Consider the following 27,738-nt stretch of genomic DNA (forward strand, 5'->3'; position numbering starts at 1 on the left):
AAAGCCAAGTTCTCTGTGGACCCCACCCCCGCCCCGAATCAGCTCCTGATCTCAGCTTTAGTCGGCCCCACTCAGGGGTATTCAACAACCCCCACCTGCCACAGGGCAGCAGTGAGCAGGTGAGTAAGTCCCTTCACCCCTCCCCAGAACACAGCAGGAGACACAAACACAGAGCTTGCAGGGAGACTGGCCTTTGGCGGCAGCGGCAGAGGAGCAGTGCCCTGTGCACGAAACCCCAAGTCCACATGACTGCAACCGCGTCAGCTGCACCATGGGCCTCTCGGCCACCTCAGCCCGTACTGACTGCTTCACGGTGACCCAGGCGTCACAACATCCCACCACCCACGCAAAAGTTATCCATGCCCCCTGGCATCACCCACGACACCAAGTCACGCGTCCATAGACAGGATGGGCGGAGAGCACAGGGCAACCCACGGGGGAGCCACGCCCAGGAGAGGGGCAGGCAGCAGCATCCTGAATTACCTTTCATCGAGGTGCTGGCCCTGCCTCTGGCCTTGCTGCCATCAGACTCCGAGTCGGCCTCAGACGGCTGGGCACAGGGCTGGGCGCCCACAGCGGGCTCACTCGTCTCGGGGCCCGTGGCGGGGCTCCCACCCTGGCCTGGCCGCTCGCTGCCTCCCTCGTCCTGTTTTTCAGATTCAGAGTCCTCAGAGTCGCTGAAAATCTTGGCTTTTTTAAGAAAAGCCGCGTTCTTTCGGCTCGCAGTGTGCATCGGCTCCGCATCCTTCCCCAGGTCAGAATCTGCTTCATCCTCTTCCTCCGAGACACTCTCCGACTTGTGTGTCTGTCCAGACGTGGACGGGCCCGCAGTTCTGTCAGGCCCACGATCCGAGTCGTGACTTCTGTCGTCTTCCTCGGAAGACTCTATCTTCAGGAACTTGGCCTTCGAGGCGGCGGGTGGGTGGGGCCGGGCCCCGTTGGCGTGCCACGGTTTCCGGGCCGCCTGCACGTCGCCGTCCGATTCAGAATCCGCGCTGTCCAGGCCGTTCGCGGTGTGCGGCGCAGGCGACAGGGGCTTCTCGCCTTGGCGCTCCTCCTCGTCCCCTTCCGACTTGAGGCTCTGGTCATCCTCCGAGTTGTGCAGGAGCTTCTTGCGGGCGACGGCAGAGGCGTTGCGGGGCGGTACCCTGCGGCCGGAGCATGGGCTCTCGGAGCTGGAATTCTCCTCCACGTCGCTCATGAGCTTGATCTTGTTGGCGGCCACAGCCGCGCACCTGCGCAGCACCTTGCGGCTGCTCCCGGCCCTGCTCTTCAGACGCTCGCCCGGCTCCAGGGAGTTGGTGTCGGAGTCACTCAAGTAGACACGCTTCCGAGTGGCTTTTCGGCCACAACCATTTTCTAGACAAACTTGACCTGAAAAAGAGAGGAACACTACAATTAGGGGGTGAGGCGGGCAGAAAGGCGGCAGAGCGGGTAAGGCACCTGGCGGGCGTTCCCAACAACTCGGACGACTTCCCAAGCACCACAGGAGGAGCAAGGCCTGCCTGAACAGACAGACACACACACACACACACACACACACACACGCATGCACATGCACATGCACACACATACACACAGGAAGGTTCAAGGGCTAGAGAGACAGTACAGCAGGCAGGGTGCTGGCCTTGCACATGGCTGTCTGGGTTGCACGCCCGGACACCCCACGGGAACCCTTAAGCCCCAGCTGGAGTGATCCCTGAGTGCAGAGCCAGGAGTAAGCCTGAGCATCACAGGGAGTTGGGTGGAGGGGAAGGAGGGAGTGAGGGGAGAGGGAGGAGATGGAAGGAGAGAAGAAAGGAGAGGGGTGGACGGAGAAGAGGGGAGAGAGGAGGAGGGAAGGAGAGGGGGGAGGGAGAAGAGGGAGAGAAAGAGGGAATGAGAGGGAGAGAGAGAGGGAATGAGGGGGGAAGAGAGGGGAGAGACAAAGAGGGAGAGGGAGAGGGAGAAATTGACTGACTTGGCAGAACACCAACAGGGTGGCCTAGGCAAGCACTGTTCCCACAGAGCCCAACGGCACTAAGCCACCCACCAGCCTAGATGGACAGTCACTGCCTGGAAGGCCCATCCCCTGGAGACCACAATCCCTCCAACCCTATGCCCCCTCCCCAACACACATACAAAAAAGTTTTAATGACCATATTCTTTTGTGTTTTCTTTTTTTAGGTTTTTTTTTTTTGTATCTCCCACGGCAATGCACAGGAATTACTCCTGGCGGTGCTCGGGGGACCATATGGGATGCTGGGAATCGAACCCGGGTTGGCCGCTTGCAAGGCAAATGCCCTACCCGCTGTGCTATCGCTCCAGCCCCATGTGTTTTCTTTTTGTAAAAGGTTATTTTAACTCTCTTTAACCCTAACGCTCCTTGTTTTTCACTTTCAGACTCACTCTAAACTCGCCAAACCTAACACTAGTCTCTTGCAGACACTGCGGAGCGGCCAGCAAGGGCCCTGCCAAGCCCGGAGGCCCGTCCATTCCTCTTCGCGGTGCTGTCAGGGCTTTCCTCATCCTCTCTCTGCTCCCTGTGCCCCTTGTCCCCACAGCCCAGCAGCCCCCGGCAATCAGCAGTCCACATACCCCCGGGTCTCCTCCCCGAGGTCCTCTGGGCGGCTCGGGTTCTGGTCATCCGGAGGCGGCTGCTCCTAGAGGACTCGCAGGCCCGCGCGCCCTCGGGGCTTTCCTCCGAACTTTCGGATGCTGCAGGAGAGAGAGAGGTTCTCAGCAGGGCCACAGGGCCACACTTGGACAATCTACACACACCACTTCCAACAACAGCTAAGATTTGGGAATTAAAGGCACATATTCGGCCTTCTGTTGGGTTTTGAGTTTTACTGGAGGGAGAGCCTGGGAATGCTCAGGGATCACTCCTGGTGGTGCTCTGGGGGCCAGCCAAGGGTCCAGAGATGAAACCTGAGCTGGCCGCCTGCCAGGCAGGTGCCCTCCCTGTCTTCTCTCTCCAGCTCCATGTCTGGCATTCTGAGGCATCCTCACTTACTCTGAAAACAAATTACAAATCCTGGTTTAAATTCAGAAGACAGGATTCATTTTGTTAGCTTCAATTCTGGTGCTGGGTGTGTCTTTGGAATGATGTATTTGACAAGACACTATCACTGACATACCGTAAATCATGGTACACCAATTAAACGGGGGCGGCGGTGCCGCGGGCGAGATCAACCCTACAATCTACTTCAAGTTCTGCATCTCAGCACCTATACTTTTCTTTCCCCCAGTGGGCTGGGGGGGGGGGGGGGGGCAGCGCATACCTGCAGTGCTTACTCCTGGCTCTGCTGTGCTTTCCATGCACCGCTGGGGGAGAGCAGGTGAAGGGGGCTAGCATTTCTCCCAGGAGTTAATGGAGGGGTGTCCCAGTCTCAGCACAAGCAACAGACAGCCTGAACTCCCTGTTCCCTAGACCCCGGCTGTGCCTGAGCCCAGCTTGGTGAGAACGAGGAGGAACGAGGTTCCAGAACAACAAGCCCGTTCTCCCCAAGGAGTGGGCGGGCCTGGCTGGACACGGCTGCCCAGGTGCTCCGCCACTGGCACCGTCCTCTTCTGGACTACTGTCCATCTAGCCAGACCGTCAGCTTTGAAAGTAATGTCTACCATGTCCATGTCCTTTTGTCCAAGAATTTTTTTTTTTTTTTTGCTTTTTGGGTCGCACCCGGCAATGCTCAGGGGCTACTCCTGGTTCATGCATTCAGGAACTACTCCTGGCCGTGCTCAGGGGACCATATGGGATGCTGGGAATTGAACCCGGGTCGGGCTGCATGCAAGGCAAACGCCCTACCCTCTGTGCTATCACTCCAGCCCCAGAATTTTTTTTTTAAACTAAATATTGCCAAATTCAGTGAAATCACACAGGATTTGGAGGATTCAAATATTCATCAAAAGTGATTGCATCGCTTGCGAAGAACAGTGGTGACTGCAGATATTCTGGTTCCTCCTGGCCTCTCCTCTCCCCCCCACCCCCGACACGCCAAGTGCCTCGACAGTCACCATCTCGGTGTGTGTCCGCAGCACCCCACTCTCACCTGACAACAGAGACCCATTTGTCAGCGGGGCAGGTCGACTTCTTCTCACTCTTTCAGAGGACCCGACGGAGTCTGACGAGTCGGAAGCAACGCCTGAAGAGGCATCTGTCCCGTGATTTGCAGAGTACGCTGCCCGGCTTGAGGTAGACGCTGTGGGGGAACCTACCAGCTCAGGAATTACTTTTGCCTGAGATTTTGGCCGCTTCTGCCTGTTATTTCTGATCAAAGAATTGAACAAAGGAAGTAGCATTTATTAAGGCATAAAGAATACCATAGTTCAAAGAAAATGCCTAAAAGGTATTAATTTCTTAAAAGGTAAAGGTAAAGGCCCTCCCGTTGATCGTCGATTTGCTCGAGCGGGCCCAGTAACGTCTCCATTGGAGACTTTGTTGTTACTGTGTCTGGCATATCGAAAGCACAGTGGGTAGGGCGTTCGCCTTACACGCAGCCAACATGGCCGACCCGAGTTCGATTCCTCCGCCCCTCTTGGAGAGCCCGGCAAGCTACCGAGAGTATTCGATATGCCAGAATTTCTTAAAGAGAGAGAGAATTTAAAACAAGGTATTAAAATATTCATCTCATTCTTCATGGGTTAGTTCCTTTTGTCTGATAGCGTATCTGAAATCATTTTATTCTAAAGAATAGATAACCCACAACAAAAACTACGAAGAATCTCACTAAGTGTCTTAAGGTCTTTAGACTCAAGGTTAAGAGAGCCAAGCATTCAACTCATATTATCACTTGAATATCAATGATGCAATTCCTCACATTCGTATGTTCCTGAAGATAGTATAAAATGAAAGGAGAAACCACCAAAACTTCAGGTGAAAGAACAGAAAGGCAAAAAAGGGATGAGAAGAGGCTAAATGTTTTGTGAGCCAGAGAGATAGTAAAGCGGGGAGTGTTTACCTTGCACGTAGCCTACCCAGGTTTGAGCACTGGCACCTCATATGGTCCCTCAAACATGCCAGGAGTGATTCCCAAGGACAGAGCCACCGAGTAACCCCTGGACACCAACAAATGTGGCCCAAAAACCAAACGAACAAAAAAAATTTCAAGCTATACGGAAATTCTGGTTTCATTACTATAAAATGGAAGGCAGACCGATCTGCTGACACTGATCACGTAAACAATAATGATCAGCTCGCAATGATCAAACTCCCCCCACCCAACCACCCACCCTTTTTTGGTTTCGTTTTTGGGTTGGTCACACCTAGCTGGGCTCAGGGCTTCCTCCTCGTTACTCAGGGGATCTGTACTCAGGGGTGATCCCCCCTGGACAGCTCAGGGAGGGCCCAGTGAGAGGGTGACCACCTTGCAGGCAAGCACAGAGGCCCTGCCAGCACGGCTCTCAATGACATGGCCAGGGAGATAGATGTTCAAAGGGAGAGGACGTCTCTGCACAGCAGATCCCGGAGTTGGATCCCTGGCACGGCAGTCCCTCAAGCACACCAGTGAGCAACAGCTCCCCTCCCGATTTAAGGGAGGGAGGGAGAGGGAGGAGGGGCAGAGAGAGAGAGAGAGAGAGAGAGAGAGAGAGAGAGAGAAAGAGAGAGAGAGAGAGCTTTACACAAAACATAATGCATTAAGATGTAACTGAGGAGAAAGCAATCTAATGCTTAGAAATTTAGGTCCACACACACAATTTAAGCCTTAAAAAACATGCTTTCAGGCCATAAACCAACACTACTCTTTTTCAATACTTTTAGCAAAAAAGTAAAGAGCAATAACCAATTCACCTGATACTTTGGTTAGCTTTATAGACACGGTTACAATTTTGTCTTCTCTTGAACCTCTGGCTTCTTCGAAGTTTTTCATTGAATTTTTGACCAATTTTAAAATCATAAGAGATTTTCTTCATTTTTTCTTCAAATAAGGCAGACAATCTCAAGGTCATACTGTAAATCTGCAAGGATATGAATACCAAAACTTAGAACTACAAAACTTATCTTTTTCTTTTATCCTAAAATTGACTATTTTTTTTAATGTGTTTTTTTTTATTAGTGAGACATCATGAGGTACAGTTGTAGACTTACAAATTTTTGTGCTTGGGTTTCAATTATACAATGATCAAATACCCATCCCTCCACCAGTGCCCATTTCCCACCACCACGGATCCCAGTATCCCTCTCACCCCCGTCTTACTGGGTAAAACTTATCTTTTAAAATATTATCCACAAAAAGCACACCATATCATTCTCACTACTGCATAATATCATAGACCATATTTGTAGTTATGCCAACACAATTTTTGAATCTTCTCGTAATGATCACAACTCTACTTTTTTGCCCAAAACACTTTGGCGCAAAACCTGCAGTGATTATTCCATGAAATACGGTAATTAATAAGGTTACTTGCAGACCATTACACCACTGAATCCTTAGGTGAAAACCCATGGAGGGGCACCATCCATGGCTCAGGGCTTACTTCTGGCTCTCTGCTCGGGGGATCACTCCTGACTGAGCACAGGGGACACATGGAGTTGCAGGGCATGAATCCAGGCTGGCCACGTGCAAGACCAGAAGCTCACCCACTGTACTAAGGCTTCTGGTCTTCCATGCGACCTTCTTCTGACTCCCCCAAAACTTTACTAATAACCTGCTGTGACTGGAGACCCTACTGGAAAGTCAATCAATGCATACTTTGTAGGTTATATTTCATACTAAAGTCTTACAGTATAGTAAGCTAGCTAGAAAAAAAAAAAAAAACCCTGAGAAATCCCTAAGAAAAATCCCGCTTCAGCTCTTGTAATATTAGTTCTGAAGTGGGCAGTGGCAGAAATCGCCTCCGATAGCTTCATTTACCCACTCTCATATTTCAACCTCTAACCAGAAAGTAGTCGGCTGTCATCTACACTAATACATACATCCCTTTTATAATTACCTTTGATCTTTTGTTTGGTGTATATGCTTTCGCGTTGGTAAATATCAACCTAATATCTTTGCAAAACTCCAAGGGGCTGTCGTAATTTCCGGCTTCTAAAGTTTCCCGTACTGTTCCAAAATCCATTGGAGTATCTATGATATCTCGATAGTCCTAGATTTGAAAAACAGAATTAAAGATTCAACTCCTGCTCTTCAAAATGTAAATACCTCAAAATTCTAAAAGATGGTCAAGAGAAGGATTCCTAGAATATTTTTAAAGGTCCCCACACACTCAGATAAGGAAGAAAAAACTATACCAAATGTTACATGGAGCAGAAGCATATGAAACTAACTTTATTACCCTCTTTATGTTGGTTTGTCCAGGCATTCTACAGTAAATTTATACTTTATAATCTTAAATAGAAATCTCATTTTCAAGTCCCATTAGAGGAGCAGGTACACTTTTATCCCACTTATCCATTTTTATATATTGGCTAAATGTATTAGTTCAATGAGTTATTACCAGAGTTGTCTATAAATTTAAGGAAACTGCAAAATTATTTTTTCTACTGTTAACTTAGTGGCAAGAGGGGAGTTAACATTAACCCTCAACATCTTTTTCAACAAGTTTCAATAACCCTAACCCAACAATCTCTTCTCCACAAATCAAAAAGACTCAAACACTGGTAACTTACTGGATATTCAACCAAATCAACAGGTTGTCTAAATGGTTCGGAATCTTCGCACTGAAATATTAAGTTCACAAGTTCCTTACACTGTCTCTTCCAGTTATTTTCAATATAGTTGGATGCTTTGATGTTTCTTCTATTCCAATCACGGACCTAAAAATACATTTAGTAGTATGAAAGCTTTTCCAGCCTCAGGAAATGTCACACTGTTAAAGCCAAGAAAACAAGAATCTGAGTTGTTTTCTCTATCATGATAAAAGAAAGTGGCTACTTGAGATTTTTTTAGCTACTTAGGGGAAAACGCACTTTTTCTATGTTAAAAAAAAAGGTCACATTTATTACTCTATCATATTCTTTTTTTTTCTACCATGTCTTTTCCAGTTTAGAAAATGCTTTCATGGGGCTGGAGCAATAGCACAGCGGGTAGGGCGTTTGCCTTGCAAGTGGCCGACCCGGGTTTGATTCCCAGTATCCCATGTGGTCCCCTGAGCACCGCCAGGAGTAATTCCTGAGTGCAAACCCAGGAGTAATCCCTGTGCATCACTGGGTGTGACCTACCCCCCCCCCAAAAAAAAGCTTTCACAAGATATAAAATCTCACATTGGAAAACGGGACGGGAGAGTAACAGTCTACACTCTAACTCCAAGTCCCTGTGGCCGTAACAAAGCACAAGGCCCCCAGAGACCTGACTCCAGACACGGCCGAGATGGTCCCAGTGCAGACAGAAGCTCCTTCCAAGAAGACCCAGGACCCGACTGGAAAATGACATGGTGGTGGCTCAGCCGCGCGGGAACATGGAACAGCAACAAACACTGCCAAAAGGCCACCTGCCATGCAGGCGGTCCCAGAGTCACAGGGAGCAGAGCTCCGCTGACTGTGGTTCGCTATGGGAGACACAGTGTGTTCGTGCAAGGAAAGAATTCGCTGAGGTCACTCCCCAAAGCTAAGGCATGTATGCTTACTAGAAAAACGTGAAAAATGTAAAGAGTTTAAAGAATAATCAGATTTTTTTTTTTTTGCTTTTTGGGTCACACCGGGCAATGCACAGGGGTTACTCCTGGCTCTGCACTCAGGAGTTACTCCTGGTGGTGCTCAGGGGACCATATGGATGCTGGGAATTGAACCCGGGTCGGCGGCATGCAAGGCAAACGCCCTACCCGCTGTGCTATCACTCTAGCCCCCAATCAGATGAGATTTTAAATGCTCACATTTCTAGGCATTTGCACAGCGGGTAGGGCGTCTGCCTTGCACGCAGCCAACATGGCCGACCCGAGTTCGATTCCTCCGCCCCTCTCGGAGAGCCCGGCAAGCTACCGAGAGTATTCGATATGCCAGACACAGAAACAACAAAGTCTCCAATGGAGACGTTACTGGGCCCGCTCGAGCAAATCAATGATCAACGGGAGGGCCTTTACTTTACTTACTTTACTCAAATGAGGAATCTTTAACATATTACATTAGGACTTCAAGAGGCATCGTTAACCTCCCAGTCCAAGTGCCCATTAGGCTTAGGGACCAAATTTTGGCCAAGTTGCCCCCCACACTTTGCAGATCCCACCTTGTTTGTCCCAAGCACACAGCATCTCTGCCATGGTTCCCATCCTTCCTTCTGATACTCAACTCCGAACTCACCCCATTTTAATGCCTCATCCTTTATCCCTTCAAAAGCTATGTACCTATTTCAGCTCTACAGTCAATGATCTGAACTAAAAATTTAAGTAAACCTTTAATTTTCACTAAAACCACCATCATTGCCCAAAATAACAGGCAGACACCAGCATTGGTCATGCTAACCTCACCTCATGTCTCTACAGAGGAAGGCAGGGGCCATCACAAATCCACTGTTAACCTCAGTTCCGTTTCGGCATGATTAGTAACATTCTAGTTTTCTAATTCTTCGCTTTTCTCCTGATCTCATTCTTAGAACAGTTCAAGTTCCAACTCTTCCACTAAACCTTCTCTCTCCCATTTCTTGTTTAAAATGTTATGTTTATGAATACAACACCTAAACTCTTAGGTTGATTTCAAAATGAAGACTAAACCACAGGCCCCTCCCATGAGTGGCTCTCCAGCACGGCCATGGCACCAGAGGTACACGGGCCTAATCCAGAGCCCAGCAGCTTGCGGAAGAAATGTGAATGGCCTATAAGACAAACTACTGCACTACGCCCCCCCACGCCCCCCACCCCCGAGGGAAAGGGTGTGTCTCTCTTCCACCGCCCCCCCCACCCCCACCCGTAGCATGGTGGCTACCGCCTCAGAGCTTATTGGACAAACAGGTATGAGCCAGCGGTGACAGGGCAACTGCAGCCTCATGGGATGGGGAGGCCATGAGCTGCGCCCCCCCCCACACACACACACACAGCCACGGCACCAGAGGCACACAAACCAATCTCGTAATTATCCAGCTTTTGGCAGAAATCCCTCCAGACTTAATTAGTGAAATATCAGAAATCCAAGACTTTTCTCGCGGTGATTCAATAAATTTAACCAAAAAATAAATAAAATTTTAAAAAAATGACTATATAACAGAGGTAAAGCAGGCTGATTCACGATTAACTTACTCTCCTTCTTCCAGAAGATGTTTTAGGGAGATCACTGTCATCCTAGAAATGAAAACCAGAGACCGTAGTGTCAAAATCCTATCAGAAATATGAAGAGCAATAAAATCCCTATCGAAGAAATCAGATTTTAGGAGTCCAATGAATGACTAACAAAATTCAGCGGACACTCATGATTTCTGTGGCGGGTCACCCCAAGTGCAGCCTTTGTGTCCGCTCCAGGCCCCGTACCAGCCGCATGTGAAGTGAGCCCCACCCCCGCTGTGCGGCCTCCCGGCTCCTTCTGTGGCCCTTTCCCTTCCTGCACACCTGAGCACTCAGTAACCCCCACAGAGCGAGGGCGTCTCCTGCACAACTGTGCCTATGGTGTGCAGCAACAGGCAGGGCACACACTATGATGAGACTACACATTGGCAAGTTTACAAACAGGACGACATCAGAACAGTCAAACAAACAAGAAAAAAATCAGTTTCAAGATTCCATACTCTAGACATTATCCTGTTGCCTAAATCACATGCCAACATACCCATTTCTATTGACATGTGTCTTACATATATACATAATTAGCAAGAAATGCAGTGAACTACGAATGGGTATAGAAACTGACGCAACTTTTTTTCAAGACTCTCCTTCCTACATTCCACAGGACAGTCTCACCCTGTCTGAACTGAAACTCCACAAGACCACTAGCCCATATGTGCACTTCAACTTCAATACCAGCTAGAGTGAAGCACTTCATAATATTCTATACATGGCAAAATTCATTTTGAATTACGATGGAATCCAACACTCGGTGAAATCTAACAAAAATACTTCCAATACCGTTCTGAATATAATTATTTCTAAAATCTAGAAAAAAAAACAAGATTGTATCTTACACCTTAGTCAATGCTTTTCTCTGGTTTGTTTTAGGCCCAAGCATCACAAGAGGTGGCCCAACACGCCCCCTCCAAGAAAAAAATTTAATTAAAATTTAGATGCAGGGGGCTGGAGTGACAGCAAAGCAGGTAGGGCGTTTGCCTTGCACACAGCTGGCCTGGGTTCAATTCCCAGCATCTCACATGGTCCCCCTGAGCACCGCCAGGGGTGACTCCTGAGTGCAGAGCCAGAAGTAAACCCTGTGCATTGCCGGGTTTGACCCAAAAAAGCAAAAAAAAAAAAAAAAAAAAAAAGTGATGCGAATTGCCAAATCTTCAGGTCTACATTTTTGGAACGTTTTCTTTGGTTTCTGGGCTACACTCAACAGCAAAGGGACTGTGCGGTGCTGGGACCGGACATGGGGTACATGTTCAGTGCCATCCTTCATGGCCGGAGCCCCCTCTCCCTTTCCTAGGCACGTCTAGCAGAGTGTGGGACTGGCCCAGGTCTCCGATCCAGGTCTCCCACATGTGCTGCAGCCCCCAGCACCATCTTCCCGATCCTCTACTTATTTAAGTTGCCTTTTGAAGTGAACAAAACTCAGAAAAATTTTAATACTTCTTACCAAGTCCTCAGCATTTTGCTCATCATTTTCAGAGGTGTTAGAAAGTTCTGAGATGTTTGTACAATCTTGATTCCTGTAAAATAAGAATCAGTTGTGCAGGAGAGTCAAACCAATCATCTACATATAGTGAACACTTCAAGAGGGATATAGGCTTTTTATCCATCCCCTCTGCAGAAAAAGAAAAAAAGGGCCTGTCTTAGATTTTAGGAGTTTTCTTTCCAGTTAAAGTACATAATGAAAATAAGCAGAAACATACTAATAGCTTATGTTAAAGCTTATGGCTTTATTTGGATGAATTTTCAGATGGGTTTTTTTTCCTAATAACTCTTGTTATGTATCAAGAATGGTTGCTATGAGGTAGAACAAAGAGAACAAAGATGATTTTTAAAAAAGAAACGAGGGGCTGGAGCAATAGCACAGCAGGTAGGGTATTTGCCTTGCACGCGGCCGACCCGGGTTCGATTCCCAGCATCCCATATGGTCCCCCGAGCACCGCCAGGAGTGATTCCTGAGTGCAAAGCCAGGAGTAACTCCTGAGCATCGCCGGGTGTGACCCAAAAAGCAAAAAAAAAAAAAAAAAAAAAAAAAGAAAAGAAAGAAAAAGAAAATTCTATCTTCATTGAACACACAAAAGAAAAAAAAAATCTGAAGGAGATGAAAATGATACTCAGACTAAAGGGAGAACAAGCCTGCAGCCAAGCGATCTGGAGATACGCTTTATTTGCAACAAATGTTTTGTTTTGTTTTTTGAAGTTGAAGAACTGTCTTCATTATAGTATGATTCTTTCAGGTAACTTTCACAGCTTCAGAGAAGGACATATATATAACAAAGCATTAATTTATAAAGGAAACAATCTAAGTAATCTGTCCAAGGTCCAGGTCACACAGAGAATGTTCACTAGGAGAGAGAAGGCTAGAGCTTGGAGCTCAATTTCCAAATCAGCTTTCATCCTACTACTCGCTAAAACTGATTTTTCAACGTAAGAAAGTACACAAACTATGCAAATACTCTTCCAGGGCAAAACTCCAAAACAGACTGAACAAAACTCAATCTAATTAAGAGAAAACATCAGAAAAAATCCGAAGGATACAGCCGAAGAGTCTTCACACTTATCCCCTCCCTCCAAAAAAGAAAAACTGCTGAGATTATGTGGGAGAGATTAAGAGATAAAGAGGCATCTGAGAGAGAATACAGCAGACACGGCACTTGTTTTGTACACAGCTAAACCAGGTTCAACTCCCAGCACCACATATAGTCCCCCAGTCTTCCCAGGAATGAGCCCTGAGCAGAGTCAGAAGCAAGGTGCCCCCCGCCACCCCACATAAACACACACCTATAAAATGAATGGGAATCTGGACTGATTACTGACACAGTAAAAAAAAATACCACACCCAACGCCAGGAGAACATGCTTAGTAATACTGTAGCACTGGAGCACTGTCTTCCCGTTGTTCATCTCATCGATTTGCTGGAGCGGGCCCAATAACGTCTCCATCGTGAGACTTTTTCTTACTGTGTTTGGCCTATCAAATACGTGAAGGGGAGCTTGCCAGGCAATACTCTTGGTAGCTTGCTGGGCTCTCCAAGAGGGGTGGAGGAATCGAACCTGGCTCGGCCGGGCTGGCTGTGTGCAAGGCAACCACCCTACTGCTGTGCTATCGCTCCACCCAGTAATATTGTACCAAGGAAAATTCAACATTTCATAAGAACAGTTATAAATGTTAACCTAAGGAGAAACCAAGTAAAAGATTCATGTATAAAGGGAGAAATTCTTGAAAATTTCAATGTACAATTTTAAACCTTTAAAAAGAAGAAAATATTAAATGGGTCAAGTACTCATACCTTTACTGAAATAATTTTAACAATGTAAAGAAACTGGCTGAAGACCAAACTAGAGGGTATAATCCAGGAAATTACAACTGTCTGGATGGACACATAATCACAACCTCAAAGGCATTTTCCCGTAATTTGTAAATAGGCGGTCACTTACTTGATAAATTTTAAAAGTTGATCAGTTATCTTCTTAGCTGACCTTGCAATAACACTCCCAGGTTCATTGAATGTCCTGGCATTATGTTCTATGTATCTGACTTCCCAGACTAATGCAGATAATCTCCTTCAAAAATAAAAGCAGAAAATTTAGGGTTTAAAAAATGAAACGATAAAAGTTAAACGAAAAAAATCTAGTCTATTAAGTCAGCATGATCTAATAAAGTCACAGCAAAAAATTGCAACGAGTCAACTTCTAATGCTCTCAGAAGCAAATCTGGGGCCCGCAGAGGTCAGTCTGTGGCGTGTGTCTTGAAAGAAAACGGATCCAAGTACAATCCCCGATACTGCAGCCTCGCAAGCACTGTCAGACTCGGCCCTCATGGGTGCCCAGCACCGTGTGGTCCAAAAACCACCACTGCGACAGGCCGGAATAGTGTGCGGTCCAACCCAATTGGTCAACATTGCAGGAGTTGGCTATGGGTCATGGAGCACTGCTTTGGAGTCTCTCCATCAGCCCCTTCTCCAGCCCCACTCAAATCAGCAAATCTAATACGCACTGAAGTGCAGAGAATTCAAGGGCCAAGCATCCCTACAACTCAGCTCATCACAGAGAAAGCCCAGCGGAGCAACCCTCCCCAGCCCCACTGTCTCACGGGGCCTGAACCCGGACAGGGGAAACTATCAATGAACTTTTTGGAGCATGAAACTGGCAGAGTATTTTTTGGACAAACGCACATTCTCCATGATGAACTGCACCAACACTATGCAGTCAAAAGCCTGTTTCAGGGGCCAGTACAATTGTACAGTGGCCATGGGCCAACAAAGGTCCAATCCCCGACATCCCAGATGGTCCCCTCTGTATCCACCATAAGTGATCTCTGTGAGTACGCCCTGAGTACTGCCAGATGTGACCCAAACACCAAAAAGAGACACAAAACAACAGCAATAAAGGGAAATTAAAAAAAGAAGCCAGTCTCATATAATGGCATTTTTACTACTAGCCGAAATGTTAGAAAAAAATCCTTAAAAAAAATTTTTGAGGCTGGAGCGATGGTGCAGTAGGGAAGGCGTTTGCCTTGCACGTAGTGGACCCGGGTTCAATCCCCGGCATCCCATATGGTCCCCTGAGCATCGCCAGGAGTAATTCCTGAGTGCAGAGACAGAAGTAACCCCTGAGCATTTCTGGGTGTGACCCAAAAAGCAAAATAAATAAGTAACTGATGTACAAAACAGAACAAAAATTATTGGGGCTGGAGAGAGTACAGCGCGTACTTGCACACAACCAACTCAGCATCCCCTGTAGTCCCCTAATCATTGTCAGGAATGATCCTTGAGCATAGAGCCAGGAGTAAGCCCTGAGCACTGCCTGATGTTTTCAAAAAAAAAAAAAAAAACCCTTAGCAAATAAAACCAAAGTGTTCCATGTTCTGTAGAACCCAAAGATTTATAACAAAAAATAAAAAGGAAGGGGATAATTAGGGCTGAGAAATACATGGATTAAGGCTTCAGCCTTGCAGGTGGGTGATCTGGTTCATTCCCCAGCACGTAGGATGCCCTGAGCCTTGCCAGGAGCAGCTCTTCATCACAGGACCAGGAGGTTTATACTGAGGGCTGACAGGTGGAACCCAAACACCCCACCCCATAAACAAAGTGGCTATGGAAAACCATCTTTCAAAGACAAATCATCAAATAAAATTAGTTCTAAAGTACAACAGCTACACAGAATTAACATATTAAACAAATACAATGCCTGATGATATGTATGTAATGACTATTGGTGATTACAAGACCTAACCACTTCCCATATTTTCTGAGTTAACGTTGAACAGTTAAGGAATGAAACATGATCTTATCTGGTTTTTCTGTATCTGCTCATCCACCCACAAAGTCCAGCAGACAAGACCACGAAACAGCTCTAAAGAAAGGTTAAACAGGGCGGGAGCCACAGGACAGCAGGCAGGATGCTTGCCTTGCACACAGCTGATGCGGGTTCTATCCCTGGCATACCATATGGTTCCACCAGCCTGCCAGGAATAACCCGGGAGCATCGCTGGGTGTGTCCTCCTCTCCCGGCAAAAATAAAGAAAAAAAAAATAAACAGAAAATGATCTCAACGAACTCCCAGTCCACTGCTCTCACCATCAGTCACCACAGCTGGGCCAACTCTAAGTCTGGCCAGACAGCTCTCACCTGTAAAAGCGATTCACAAGTCTCATTCGAATGGTGTAGAGGTCAGTCGGGTAGGCGACTACCGTACAGTACTTTGGGTACGTACAGAGATCGACTGGTCCTGCAAATGCTGCTGCTATATCTGGAAGGGGAGAGAGAAGACCTCGCCTAAAGAGTCTGTCTCTACAAATTATTTCTCCACACACCATCCCAAGAATAAGGACTATTTTTAACATTGCAGATGGCAACATAAAAGTACAGTGAAAAGGAGAAAAGGAGGAAAGGGAGGGAGGGAGGGAAGACTGAAGATTATAACCACAATTACACCATTTTAAGTTACTTTGGAGGCCAGAGAAATAGTACAATGTTAATTCAAACACTTGCCATGCAGGCGACCGAACCTGAATCAATCCCCGGCACTATATATAACCCACCCCAAATCCCACCAGGAGTAAGATTTCTGAGCACAGAGAATAGTCCCCAAGCACCACCTGAGAGGCAAAAAAAAAAAAGGCATCAACTACAACAACAAAAGCAAATCAAGTGCTAGGGGAAACTGAAGCATGCTGCGGGTCTGGACAGTGGCTCAGGGCTCAGAGGAGCTGCTCAACGCCAGTGCTGCCCAGAGGTGCCAGCTGGGAGCCCAGTAGCCCGGCCGCCCACGAACCCGCACTGAGAACGAGCAACAGCTCTCCGGCACAAAGCCCCCTATGGCCAAGCACACAACAAAGAGACGCGCGAGGACTGTGGCCAGGAGCACAGGCCCGTGGGCGCTGCATGGGCACGGGAGGGCAGGGTAAGGGCACTAGGCGGGCACTACACTTGAGTCCAACCCCAGCCAGCACCACCACACACTCACAACCCAGCCGTAAGAGCAGCAATGAAGAGAACAGAAAAACAAGAAAACATCAACATGAGACTTTTCGCTAAAAAGAACTTACCCATGTTCAAAAGCTGATCGATACCACTTATGATCCGCTCACATTCTTCATCTCTCGATTTCAGCCCCCATTCACCATCCTGTGGCTTGTAGAGCAATTTCTCTAGCTCATCTGAAGTGACAGATATACTAGCTCCTACTTCTTCAGGAGGTTCAACTACGAATGTTAAATTTTGTTATAAAAAAGAAAAAAAAAAGGGAAGAAAAATCAAATTACATCTACCATATTCAACTGTTACAGTTCATAAACAACAGAAAGTAGCACTTTATAGAGAAGAGCCCGGCAGAGGCCGAGAGAGAGCCCAAAGAGTTGAGGGCAGCCTTACAAGCAGGGGCCGGGCCTTTCCCCTTCCCCAGGACAATGTGGGAGGCCTGCCAAAAAACGCAGAGCCGGGGATAGCCCAAAACACAAGGAGGAGACAGGGAAGGCGGGAGGTAGAAGGGGAGACCTGGAATTTAAACATCTTGCCAAATATATCCTGAGATGATACTCTTAAGATAACAATTCTTTGACTGGAAAATGCAAATCCTCCACCCAACCAAGAACCTTTCTGTAATCCTACTGGCCAGTACTCATTACTAAAACATAGCAGGTCCTGGAAGATAATGCAAAGAGCTAGAAGAGCATGGATGAGGAGTCTAGGAGACACAGCCAAGAGAGCCATGTCTGATGAGACATGACAAAACCTGACCAAGGCGGACAGGTCAGCCAGGATGCTGCGACTTCCTGACTGTAACTGCACTAAAGTCACATAAAATGTAATATGAAAAAAACGGATATTCAAAAATTTTTTGTACTACTTTTTCAGGGCTGGAGCTATAGTACAGCGGGTAGGGTGTTTGCCTTGCCTGCGGCCAACCTGGCCAACCTGAGTTCGATTCCTCCGCCCCTCTCGAGGAGCCCGGCAAGCTACCAAGAGTATACTTGTATACAACAGTTGTATATAAGAGTTGTATATCTCGCCCTCATGGCAAAGCCTGGCAAGCTCCCCGTGATGTATTCGGTATACCAAACACAGTAACAAGTGTCACAATGGAGACGTTCCTGGGCCCACTCGAACAAATTGATGAATAACAGAAGGACAGTGACAGTGACTATTTTTTCAACATTCGGTAATCCTAATATTAACTGAAATTGTTAAAAAGTGTGATCACGTTTGACAGAAGTAGAAATTTATAAAGAACAAAAGGAAATATATTTGGAGACCATTTTCCAGAAATCTGTAACTACAAGAGAAATGCCAGTCAGCAGAAACCAAGATAAAGATGTCTCAAAATCAGGTACAAAAACATTTTAGAATTATTTTAATATACATTTCCAAGACTGTAATGCAACCCCAAATTGATCTGCCTGAAGATTTTTGAACAATTCTTCTAAAAGCCTACAGGCCTCATCCACATATAGAATTTCTTCGGAAAAAGTACTTTTTCTGATTTACCTTTACAGTCAAAACAATGATGAACAGCTTAGAAGCACAGAACTAGCTGTAATCAGGATTTGATAAATTCTAAGGCCAGAAGAGAGTATGGCTGGAGGGACTTTGCCTTGCAGGCGGGTTGTCTGGGTGTATCCCCAAATGCAGAGCCAGGAGGAAGCCCTGAACATAGGGTGTGGCCCAAAAAAAAGGGGGGAGGAGGAGGAGGGTATACAACACAAAAGGTCAGAATTTCAACCTTTCATGAAGTGACAGTAGCCACAAAGATGGGGAATTTTAAGACAAGAAATAAGTAATACAAATACCCCTAAGGACTTATCTTAGTGAAGCTCAAAGTTAGCATCCCACATTCCCAAATGAACACATTCCATGTTAGTAGAATCAAATATTAAACATAAATGCAAAATGTTTTATTTCTGTCTTATAAAAAAAACACTTCTACTATTTGACAATCACATACCATTATCAGGAATTGGTTCCATGTCCCACGGGCTCAGTTTTTCTGTTTCAGTATTGTCCCAACTGTCAAAATGGAAACAAAGGTCTCAATAGATTTTCAAATGATGAACTATCAACTGGTCCCCTGGCGCCGTGTAATCCCATCAACAGCCAAGACCCAGAGATTATAAAACCCAGCTCCCGCAAGAGAACAGTGCAGAGTCTCCTGCCCCCACACCTGGCTGTCCTCGCTGGGGCCCCTTGGAGGGGAGCGGGTTGAGTTTTCCTCCCCGCCCCGACCAGGGCTCCGGCAGTCGACGACCTCCAGGACCAGCCACCACCATGCTGAGACCATTCTCCACATGCCTGAAGGTACCCGCAGAGGAACAAAAGCATGCGGGTCCCGGGGCTGAGATCTCCAAGCCTGCTCATATCGGGGCTGAGCATCCTCCACCCAGATCCTCCAAATTCCAGTAGGCAGGGGGTCACATCCACCAACTGGCCTCCTGGCACCATGTAATCCCATCAATGGCCAAGACTCAGAGACTATAAAACCCAGTTCCCAGAAGCGCGCGGCTGCGTTGGCGGCCGTGCGACATCTTATTATCTCATTCTTGCTTTGGACAACTTGGCAGGCTACCGAATGTAACCTGCCCACACGGCAAAGTCTGGCAAACTCCCCGTGGCGTACCCAATATGCCAAATACCAGTAACAATGATGGGTCTCATTCTCCTAACCCTGAAAGAGCCTTGAATATGGCACTCTTTAAAAAAATCTCAGGGCTCAGACGAAGGAGATGTTACTGGGGCCTGCTCGAGGCAATCGACGAATAACAGGATGGTCGTGATCGTGAACTATCAATAATTACTACATAGCCACTACACAAGTAAAAGCAAAGATTTAAAATGTAGAAATTCACTTGGTTATCAAAATTCTAAGTATTAGAAACTTCCCTAGAATAGATTCTAAGAAGGGACTATAAAAACGGCAAGAGGGCAGGAGAGATGGGGTTGAGGCCCATGCTTGGCACGCACCCAGCCTAATTCACATGGCTCCACGCCCCGTTGCCCCCCGCCCCCACCCAGTCCCTGAGCATCATCAGGTTGTTGCCCTGGAATGCCTCCACAGGACACCACAGGGCCCCAGGCAGCTGGCTCCAGAGTGCAAGGACAGTCAGGCAGTGCTTGGGACAACTCCCCACGCCCTCAGCCCCCTCCCGAATAAAGGACAGCAAGTTCAAGAGCAAGTCTAGGAACCCCACGTGGCCTCAGCCCCGGGGTAGTGAACATCTTTCAAGAGACCAGATCTCAGAAAGCAGACTACTCTACAGCCCTAGACAAGGAGCAAGGAGGTTCTAAGGGAGGGTGGCACTACACACAGCTCCTGAGCCGTGACGGCGATGCCGATGGACGGGCCCAGGGAACAAGCCACGCCTGTACCCAGGTGCCACCATGGAGGAGCAACTCCAAGCACACTGGAGATCAAGCAGGCTCGACCTGACGCAGAGCCAGAGTTTCACCTCAGGTCACAGGGACCAAGCGTCTGTCGCGGAGTCACTCCCCTCTGCATACAGACCTCACCACGTAACACTGGAAGTGACTGTCGGGGTACTGCGACTGGAACGGCTCCTGCCGCAGCACCGTTCCAAACCACCACGCGTCATCGATGATGGAGCGGAACCTGTCGCCTGTGGAAGAGGGAAGAGCACCTCAGACATCGATTTACCAACGTGACACACAGGAAAACAAAATTAAAAGATGAACGTAACCAAAATAGGAGACTAACACCCAAGAGTGGCCGAGATTAGTACCAGGAGGTTTGCTCCATGGCTTGGAGGCCAGCCACACATGCTAGAGGAAAAGGAAGCTCAGATAGAGAAGGGAGCACCAAATAAAGGGTGTTGGGAGGATCCTCCCAGGATGGGAGAAGCATGCTGAAAGTAGACTGCAGACCGAACATGATTGCCACTCAATGCCTCTTTTGCAAACCACAGCACCCAAAAGGAAAGAGACCAAAAGGGAATGCCATGCCACAGAGGCAGGGTGGGATGGGGGGTGGGAGGGATACTGGGTTCCGTGGTGGTGGGAAATGGGCACTGGTGAAGGGATGGGTACTTGATCATTGTATAACTGAGACCCAAGCACAAAAATTTTTAAGTCTACAACTGTACCTCATGATGTTTCACTAATAAAAGTGAAAAGAAAAAAAAGAGATAAATGCAACTATGAAATGAGTCACCCTTCCCTACTTTCCAGTACCTTGAGGAACAACACAAGGTATGACAGCAATGGACGGAAGGGACTCAGCGAGTGGCATGAGAGACCAGCATGGCTTATGATCAGATTTTACTGCTCGGTAAAGCCAAAAGCCCATTCTAAATTAAGGTCTATTACATAATGAAACAAGGAACATAAAACAAAGAATTTATTCAAGCAAGCAAAAAATAAAATTTTGAGAGTTCCAAAACTTTTGACAATGAGGCCATGATAAGCACATTCAAGATGCACATTCACCAAGTACGCAACACTTCCTAGAGCACAGAAAATGAAAGGGCAGGCTTGGAGCTAACCATTTAGGAAGTTATCTATACAACCCCAAGTAACTCTGGAAAAATCAGGTCAACCCTGGCGTTTTAGAATACATTACTAAATGCTTCCCACACTCATTTCTAAGGAGGTCTGCTATCGTTGTTCTACAGGAATTACCAGAGACACACAAACGACTACAAGGTTCGAAGACTTTTTCTGCAATCAGCCCACCCTTTTCAAAAAAGTACATTCGGGGCAGGAGAGCACGCTCAGGTGCTGGAAAGCATGTATGAGGGAGCCCCAGCTTCAACCCCTGGACCACTGCAAATGGCCCCTCGGAACATCAGATGTGACCCCAAAAGGAAACATGTCTATTTGGGGGCCAGGAGACAGAACCGGGGTCGTGCCTATAGGAAAGGGCAACAGAAAACCTGAGGAATGAACACTGGCTTTGTGGGATGGTCTGTTCTGTTCTGTTTTAGGAACACGCTCGGTTGTCAGTGCTCAGAGCCAAAAACATGTATGCAAAGCACCCACTCTGATCTGTACACCACATCCCTGGCCCTGAGGTTAACGTCAACATCATTTAGGACTGCGTACACAAAATGATTTAGCCCAAGCTCATGTTTCCAGTGAGACTGAAACAAAAGCAGGACGGCTCCCCAAAGGCCAGCTAGCTGAGCGTGCCCGGGCTGGAAGCAGGGATCCGGGGCTGGAGCACTGCCCACCTGCGCAGACGAGCCCCCAGAAAGCCTGCGCTCCCGTTCCAGGCAGGGCGGTGCTCCACCGAGCTCCTCGCACCCTTTCTCTCGTCAAGCTCATGGGCATTTGTTGGTTTATTTGGGGGCCACACGCAGCCACCATCAGAGCTGACTCGTGGCTCTGCACTCAGGAATCATGCCTGGTGGGTTCAGGGAACCACAGGGGCTGCCAGTGATGAACTCGTCAGCCACACACAAGGGCATTTGCCCTACCCCCTGTACTATCTCTCCGGCCCTGAAATTTTTTATTTTAAATAAATGGTTTTTTAGTCACCCTCTTGAAGCTTGTGCTGAGATCAAAAGGTAAAATATGGCTTGGTACACCATAACATTATTATTAAAATTTTGCATTATTTCTCGATCTCCATGGTACTCCTCCACCCAGACCCCCTTCTTCCAGTATGTAGGCGTTATACCCACCAACTGTCCGGGGCGCCATGTAATCCCATCAACAGCCAAGTCCCAGAGACTTAAAAACCCAGCTCCCGGAAGTGCGTGACCTCTTTTTGTCTAATTCTTACTCTGGAGAACCTGGCAGGCTGCCGAAAGTATCTTGTCCACACGGCAGTCTGGTAAACTCCCCGTGGCGTGTTCAATATGCCAAAAACCAGTAACAATGATGGGTCTCATTCCCCTGACCCTGAAAGAGCCTCAAATGTGGCACTTTCTAAAATCTCAGGGCAAGGATGAAGGAGACGTTACTGGTGCCTGCTCGAGGCAATCGATGAACAACAGGATGACAGTGATACAGTGATACTCCTCGTCTTAGAATGTTGTCTAAAATTGTCTTAGATCATTAGACAATCTGTGAATTATGCCAGAGTAATACTAGAAATAATACTGTACAGGAAAGGATTACAAAAGGGTAGAAGGCATTAAACTTCTCAATTTGTCCTTAGTAAGAAATAAATCCTTTAAAAAAAAATTTTTTTTTTTTTTTTGCTTTTTTGGGTCACACCTGGCAAGGCACAGGGGTTACTCCTGACTATGCACTCAGGAATTACCCCTGGCAGTGCTCAGAGGACCATATGGAATACTGGGAATTGAACTTGGGTTGGCCATGTCTAAGGCAAACACTCTTCCTGCGGTGCTATTGCTCCAGCCCCTCTAAATGTTATTCATTACTAAACATGTCATAAATATATGTATAGTCATTTATAATTCTTCCTTCCAAATTTTATATGCTTGCATATACCGTCAAAGCAGCAATACAACCAAAAAATTAGGGAAAGTGAAATAAAAGATGAAGTTTAATTCTCAGAAAAACAGACTTACTAGGCTTCCAATTTCTCTGTCTTGCTTCATCATAAAACTGTCGCAACACAAGAAAGTCAATGACATCTGGCATGTCATGGTACCTTCAAAAAAATAGAGGGTTAAATAGTAAAACAGTTAAACAGAAATGCAATGGCAAGGACAGGGCAATAGTACAGCGGCTTCTTCTGCATGTCCCCAAGCTGGGTTCGATTCCCCAGACATCCCATATGGTCACCCAAGTCCACCGGTAGTGATTCCTGAGTGCAGGGTCAGGAGTGACGCCTGAGTACCCCTGGGTGTGGCCCTAATAAACAAAAAATGAAACAAATGCAGCACTGGGAGGAAAACACAGAGCATTTATTATCCGCCTAGCTGGGGATGTAGCTCAGAGGCGGGCGCCCACATCTGCATGCGGCACGGCCCTGGTTCTGATCCCCCAGTACTGCCAGGAACGGGCTGGACACACAGTACAGCAGGCCAGGCTCTTGCCTTGCATGCAAAACCAAATAAAACTCTGCCAGGAGGTATACCCAGCAATACACCAGGCATGGCCACAAACCCAAAAACAGTATTTTTTTTTAAATAAAGAACAGTGCTTTAAAAAAAAAAAAAAAAAGATGAGAGCTTAGTCCTTGCTCAAGTTTCTCCCCCGCTGGCACCTTTTCTCCCTTTTGTTTTCCAATAAACCTTTCAATTTCTTAAAAAATAAAAATAAAGGGGCCAGAGCAGTAGTACAACGGGGAGGGCAGTTTGCCTTGCAAGCGGCCGACCCAGATTCAATCCCCAGTATCCCTTGTCATCTCCTAAGCACCGGCAGAAGTAATTTCTGAGTGCAGAGCCAGGAGTAACCCCTAAGCATCCTAAATGTCACCCAAAAAATAAATTTAAAAAAAAATGCCCAGAGGAGCAGCTCAGTGGCAGAGGACATGGATGAGGCCCAAGGTTCAATCACTAGCACTACAAATAATTAAAAAAAAAAAAAAAACTAAGACTAAAGGGAACAAATAAATTTATTGTATTCAACTCAATGTGTCTTAATTGTTTTACCACAAAATAATACAATGAATTAGATATAGATATTTTGGTCTTTCTTCAAAATCCTGTTTCCACTTTCGTGACTCCCGGCTGGAACTAGCCACATTTCATACGGCCCTCTAGGCCACACTAAGTGCTCACGGTTATTAGAGGAGAAGGAGAAGCTGAGTAAATTATTCTTACATTTTCTCATTAAGAAAAGCAGAAGGCCTTCCCCCCTACAGGCCAGAATTCTCCAAACACTTAAATGGCATGGAAAAAGGTCACGATAGGCCACTGCCTCCATGTTGATGGTGCAAGCCTGTTCTGAGCTCCCTGGGTTCCTGCCCCGGGGGTCCTCAAGCTGCCCGCAGCACTCTTCTTTGAACCGCCCTGCAGCTCATGGGGGAAAGCACGCTGACCAGCATCTAAGATGCAAGACCCAAGCGGAACTCATTCACTGAAAGAAAAATACATACCTAATGGAGAAAGACTTGTCCCCAAGTTTTCCAGTTGCTGGGTCTATGAACGCTAGTTTGAGGCAACAGAGTGTAGGGGGACCAACCTCATATCGAATTCCAACTATTTTGACCAACTCTTGATCCTTTAATAAACATGTTTAAAAGAAGAAAAGTTTTAAGTTGTTCAAGTAAAGCGATTTTTGAAGACTCATTCCTTACATGTTGCCAACTTATGTGAAGTTCGTTTAGGCTTTCACCAGCATCCTCTTTAACTTTAATTACAGGCATTTTTTACGCAGAGCTAAAACTTGTTCATTTTTCCAGCAAGAATAATTCAATGAAAAAAAAAACAAGTCCATTTTTATCCCCTCAATTTTTGAAGACATTTCATGCTGTTTCTCAAGTAAGAAACAGACCGGAGAGACAGACAAGTCAGCAGGGCACCTGCCGCGCACACTCAACCCGGTTTCATCCCCATCACTCCCCGCCAGGAGTATCCCCAGAGCACCACCAGGTGCGGCCCAAAAACAAGAATTCTAATGTAAAAAGTATCACCAGAGAAATAGTACAGCGGGTAAGGTGGGTGGGTAGGGCGCTTTGCCTTGCACAGGGTCAAGCCGAGTTCTATCGCCAGCATCCCAGGAGAACATCCTGACCAGCTCGCTCGCTCTCGCTCTCTCTCGCTCTCTCTCTCTCCTCTCTCTCACACAAACTCTTCTTTAAAAAAAAAAAAACTTCCTTGTAATAATTCTTCTGCACAATCACTGACACTATGATGTAATATTTTGTGTTAGAGACATGTCCCTAAGTCACATTAAGTGCCAACAGCAATTCACATCCCATTTTTCTTTCAGTAATGTATTGTAAAACAGCCATCCCTCCAGCAGCAAAGTTCTTTGCCTGGGCCAGAGCCGACAGACAGCCGAGTGCGGGGGAGCCCTGAGGTGCTGGAGGGCAGCCGGGCCTCCGGCAGAACAGACTGCAGCCCTGGACGCCCTCTCCCCGCTGTGCTGGGGGCTGTACACAGCAGTGCGGGCACAGGTTCTCAGTGATTCAGCATGGTGGGGTGCTTGGGCTTCTCCAAGTGGCCTTGTGTTTACTACACGCAGCAACAGGAGAGGTAGGAAAGGAGTAAGGGACGGCGCCGGCTTGCACATGTTCTCTGAGCACCGGCAGGAGTAATTCCTCAGTGCAGATCTAGGCGTGACCCCTGAGCACTGCCCAGAGTGGCTCCCAAAAATTAAAAACCAGTGGGGTCAAAGTGACAGCAGTGGGTAAAGCACTTGCCTTGCATGTAGCCGACCCAGGTTCGATCCTCAGCACCCCACATGGTCCCCCGTGCCCCGTCAGGAGTGATCCTTGAGCACAAAGCAAGGAGTAACCCCTGAGCACCGCCAAGTGTGGTCCAAAATACCCACCCCCCAAAAATAATAATATAAATAAACAGTAATACCCATGAATAAACTGCAGAGCCTGTGAACTTCCATACATTAAATGCTGCAATAAAATCACCGATTTCAAAGGTGTAAGTAAGTGCCTTCATTTTCAGTTGTCGGCAGACTCGCTACAGTGACGAGACTGCTCTATCACAATACTGAGAACTTTTAACCACCAAAACACGGGACTTCCTCCAAGGTGGCATTTTAAAATGTTGAAAAGACTAAATTCTGGCTGGTCCTTGATCACAAATCTCTCACACTTGGCTGCTCACTCATTCTTCTAAGGTCATGTTCTCTCTCGTACATGTGGATTTTTTCTTCCCCTACCCCCCATTCATGCAAAAAAAAACCTCTTGCTTCACTAAAAAAAAAAAAAAAATCTTCTAATCAGTTAATATAGAGAAGCTGGTGTCATCTAGGTTTTATTATATCTGAGCTAGTGCCATCGACATTTTATTAAAAACCACTTTGTGATTTTTCTTTGGGAACTCAGACCCCAGTCACATACGTATGTCAAGCTATCCTAAAAAAGCTCTAATGCGTTTAAATTTGCGAACACCCATCACATGGACCAGGCACAAATGTGAAGTCTCAAGTGGAACTGTCTTCCAATACTCTTTAAGTAATGGAACTGACATTACAGATTTTTCAGGCACACCTCTTGACTAATGAGCATCAGTGTACCACACTACGGAGTATGAAAAGTCACCACAGAGGGTCAGAGTCACAGTACAACAGGTGAGGCGCATGCCTTGCACACAGCCCACCTGGATTTGATCCCTGGCAGGAGTGATACCCTGAACACTGCTGGGTATGGACCAAAACCAACAATTAAGTAAAAGGTACCACAGAAGGTCCAATTCCATTCGATACCACACAGCTGACCTATTTTACTCAATTTCACCTTCCCTTCATTAGTAACACTTAACTTGATTTGTCAATAAAACCTTTTTTTCTTTGGTTTCTCTACCAACATTCACCATAGTAAATAAAACCTTATTTCACTACGCAGGATACCTTCTCTGCTCACCAACGTTGCTACAACCTACTAGGTCTTACGACTTATAGTAACAGAAAGGATCTTAAGTATGAATCTGAAAGGCAATAATAAACCAGATCTCAGTGGATTCTTAAAATAGATTTTTAAACAACGCAAGTACCATTTAATAACTTAATAATCACCTTACCCTAAGATCCATTTTTCTCCAAGGTTCCTTATTAGGGTTCAGTTCGTAAGTCTTATTTTTTCTAACTGCATCAATATAAGCTTCATGACCCTGTCGAAAATATATTACCTACAAAAGGGAAGTACAGAGTTCAGTACTTTTAAGAATACTCTCAATTTTGTTTTTGAGAAGTTGTTCCATATTCGTGCTTTTAAGTCGCATCGCTCTCACCTCATCCCCCATTTGAGGAACAAAAGGAGACTTTCGAAGTGTGGTATCTGTTATCCAAATTGGAGGATGAAACTCGTACAAATGCTCCGTATTTGAAAATTCTGCAGGAGACATTCTCCTCAAATTCTGTTAAGGTAAAGAAAAAAGGACCAACGTTTATTAAACAGGAAACAGCAACACTCTGATTAGAAAAAATAAAAATTGTATTGAGAATAATAATGAGTTAACAGTTTTTCTACAGTACAGATTCAGTACGTTAACATGCACAAGAACTCA

At 46.5% G+C, this 27,738-nt stretch overlaps 1 protein-coding gene across 1 annotated transcript in view; it reads right to left on the minus strand.

Annotated features, from left to right (window-relative positions):
- Positions 1-27,738, minus strand: part of BRWD1 (bromodomain and WD repeat domain containing 1) — a 78,176-nt gene that overhangs the window by 2,840 nt on the left and 47,598 nt on the right. Inside the window, exons 24-40 of the mRNA XM_056119313.1 lie at positions 27,463-27,588; positions 27,253-27,360; positions 24,645-24,769; positions 23,170-23,252; positions 20,181-20,292; positions 18,627-18,688; positions 16,732-16,887; positions 15,812-15,932; positions 13,620-13,745; positions 11,630-11,702; positions 10,150-10,191; positions 7,592-7,738; positions 6,916-7,068; positions 5,771-5,937; positions 4,032-4,249; positions 2,578-2,697; positions 484-1,374 (exon numbers count right to left, since the gene is read on the minus strand). Coding sequence (XP_055975288.1) covers positions 484-1,374; positions 2,578-2,697; positions 4,032-4,249; positions 5,771-5,937; positions 6,916-7,068; positions 7,592-7,738; positions 10,150-10,191; positions 11,630-11,702; positions 13,620-13,745; positions 15,812-15,932; positions 16,732-16,887; positions 18,627-18,688; positions 20,181-20,292; positions 23,170-23,252; positions 24,645-24,769; positions 27,253-27,360; positions 27,463-27,588 — 2,830 coding nt within the window. The remainder of the gene's footprint in view (positions 1-483; positions 1,375-2,577; positions 2,698-4,031; positions 4,250-5,770; positions 5,938-6,915; positions 7,069-7,591; positions 7,739-10,149; positions 10,192-11,629; positions 11,703-13,619; positions 13,746-15,811; positions 15,933-16,731; positions 16,888-18,626; positions 18,689-20,180; positions 20,293-23,169; positions 23,253-24,644; positions 24,770-27,252; positions 27,361-27,462; positions 27,589-27,738) is intronic.

This window comes from Sorex fumeus, unplaced genomic scaffold, assembly GCF_029834395.1.
Source record: "Sorex fumeus unplaced genomic scaffold, SorFum_2.1 ptg000041l, whole genome shotgun sequence".
Classification (NCBI taxonomy): domain Eukaryota; kingdom Metazoa; phylum Chordata; class Mammalia; order Eulipotyphla; family Soricidae; genus Sorex; species Sorex fumeus.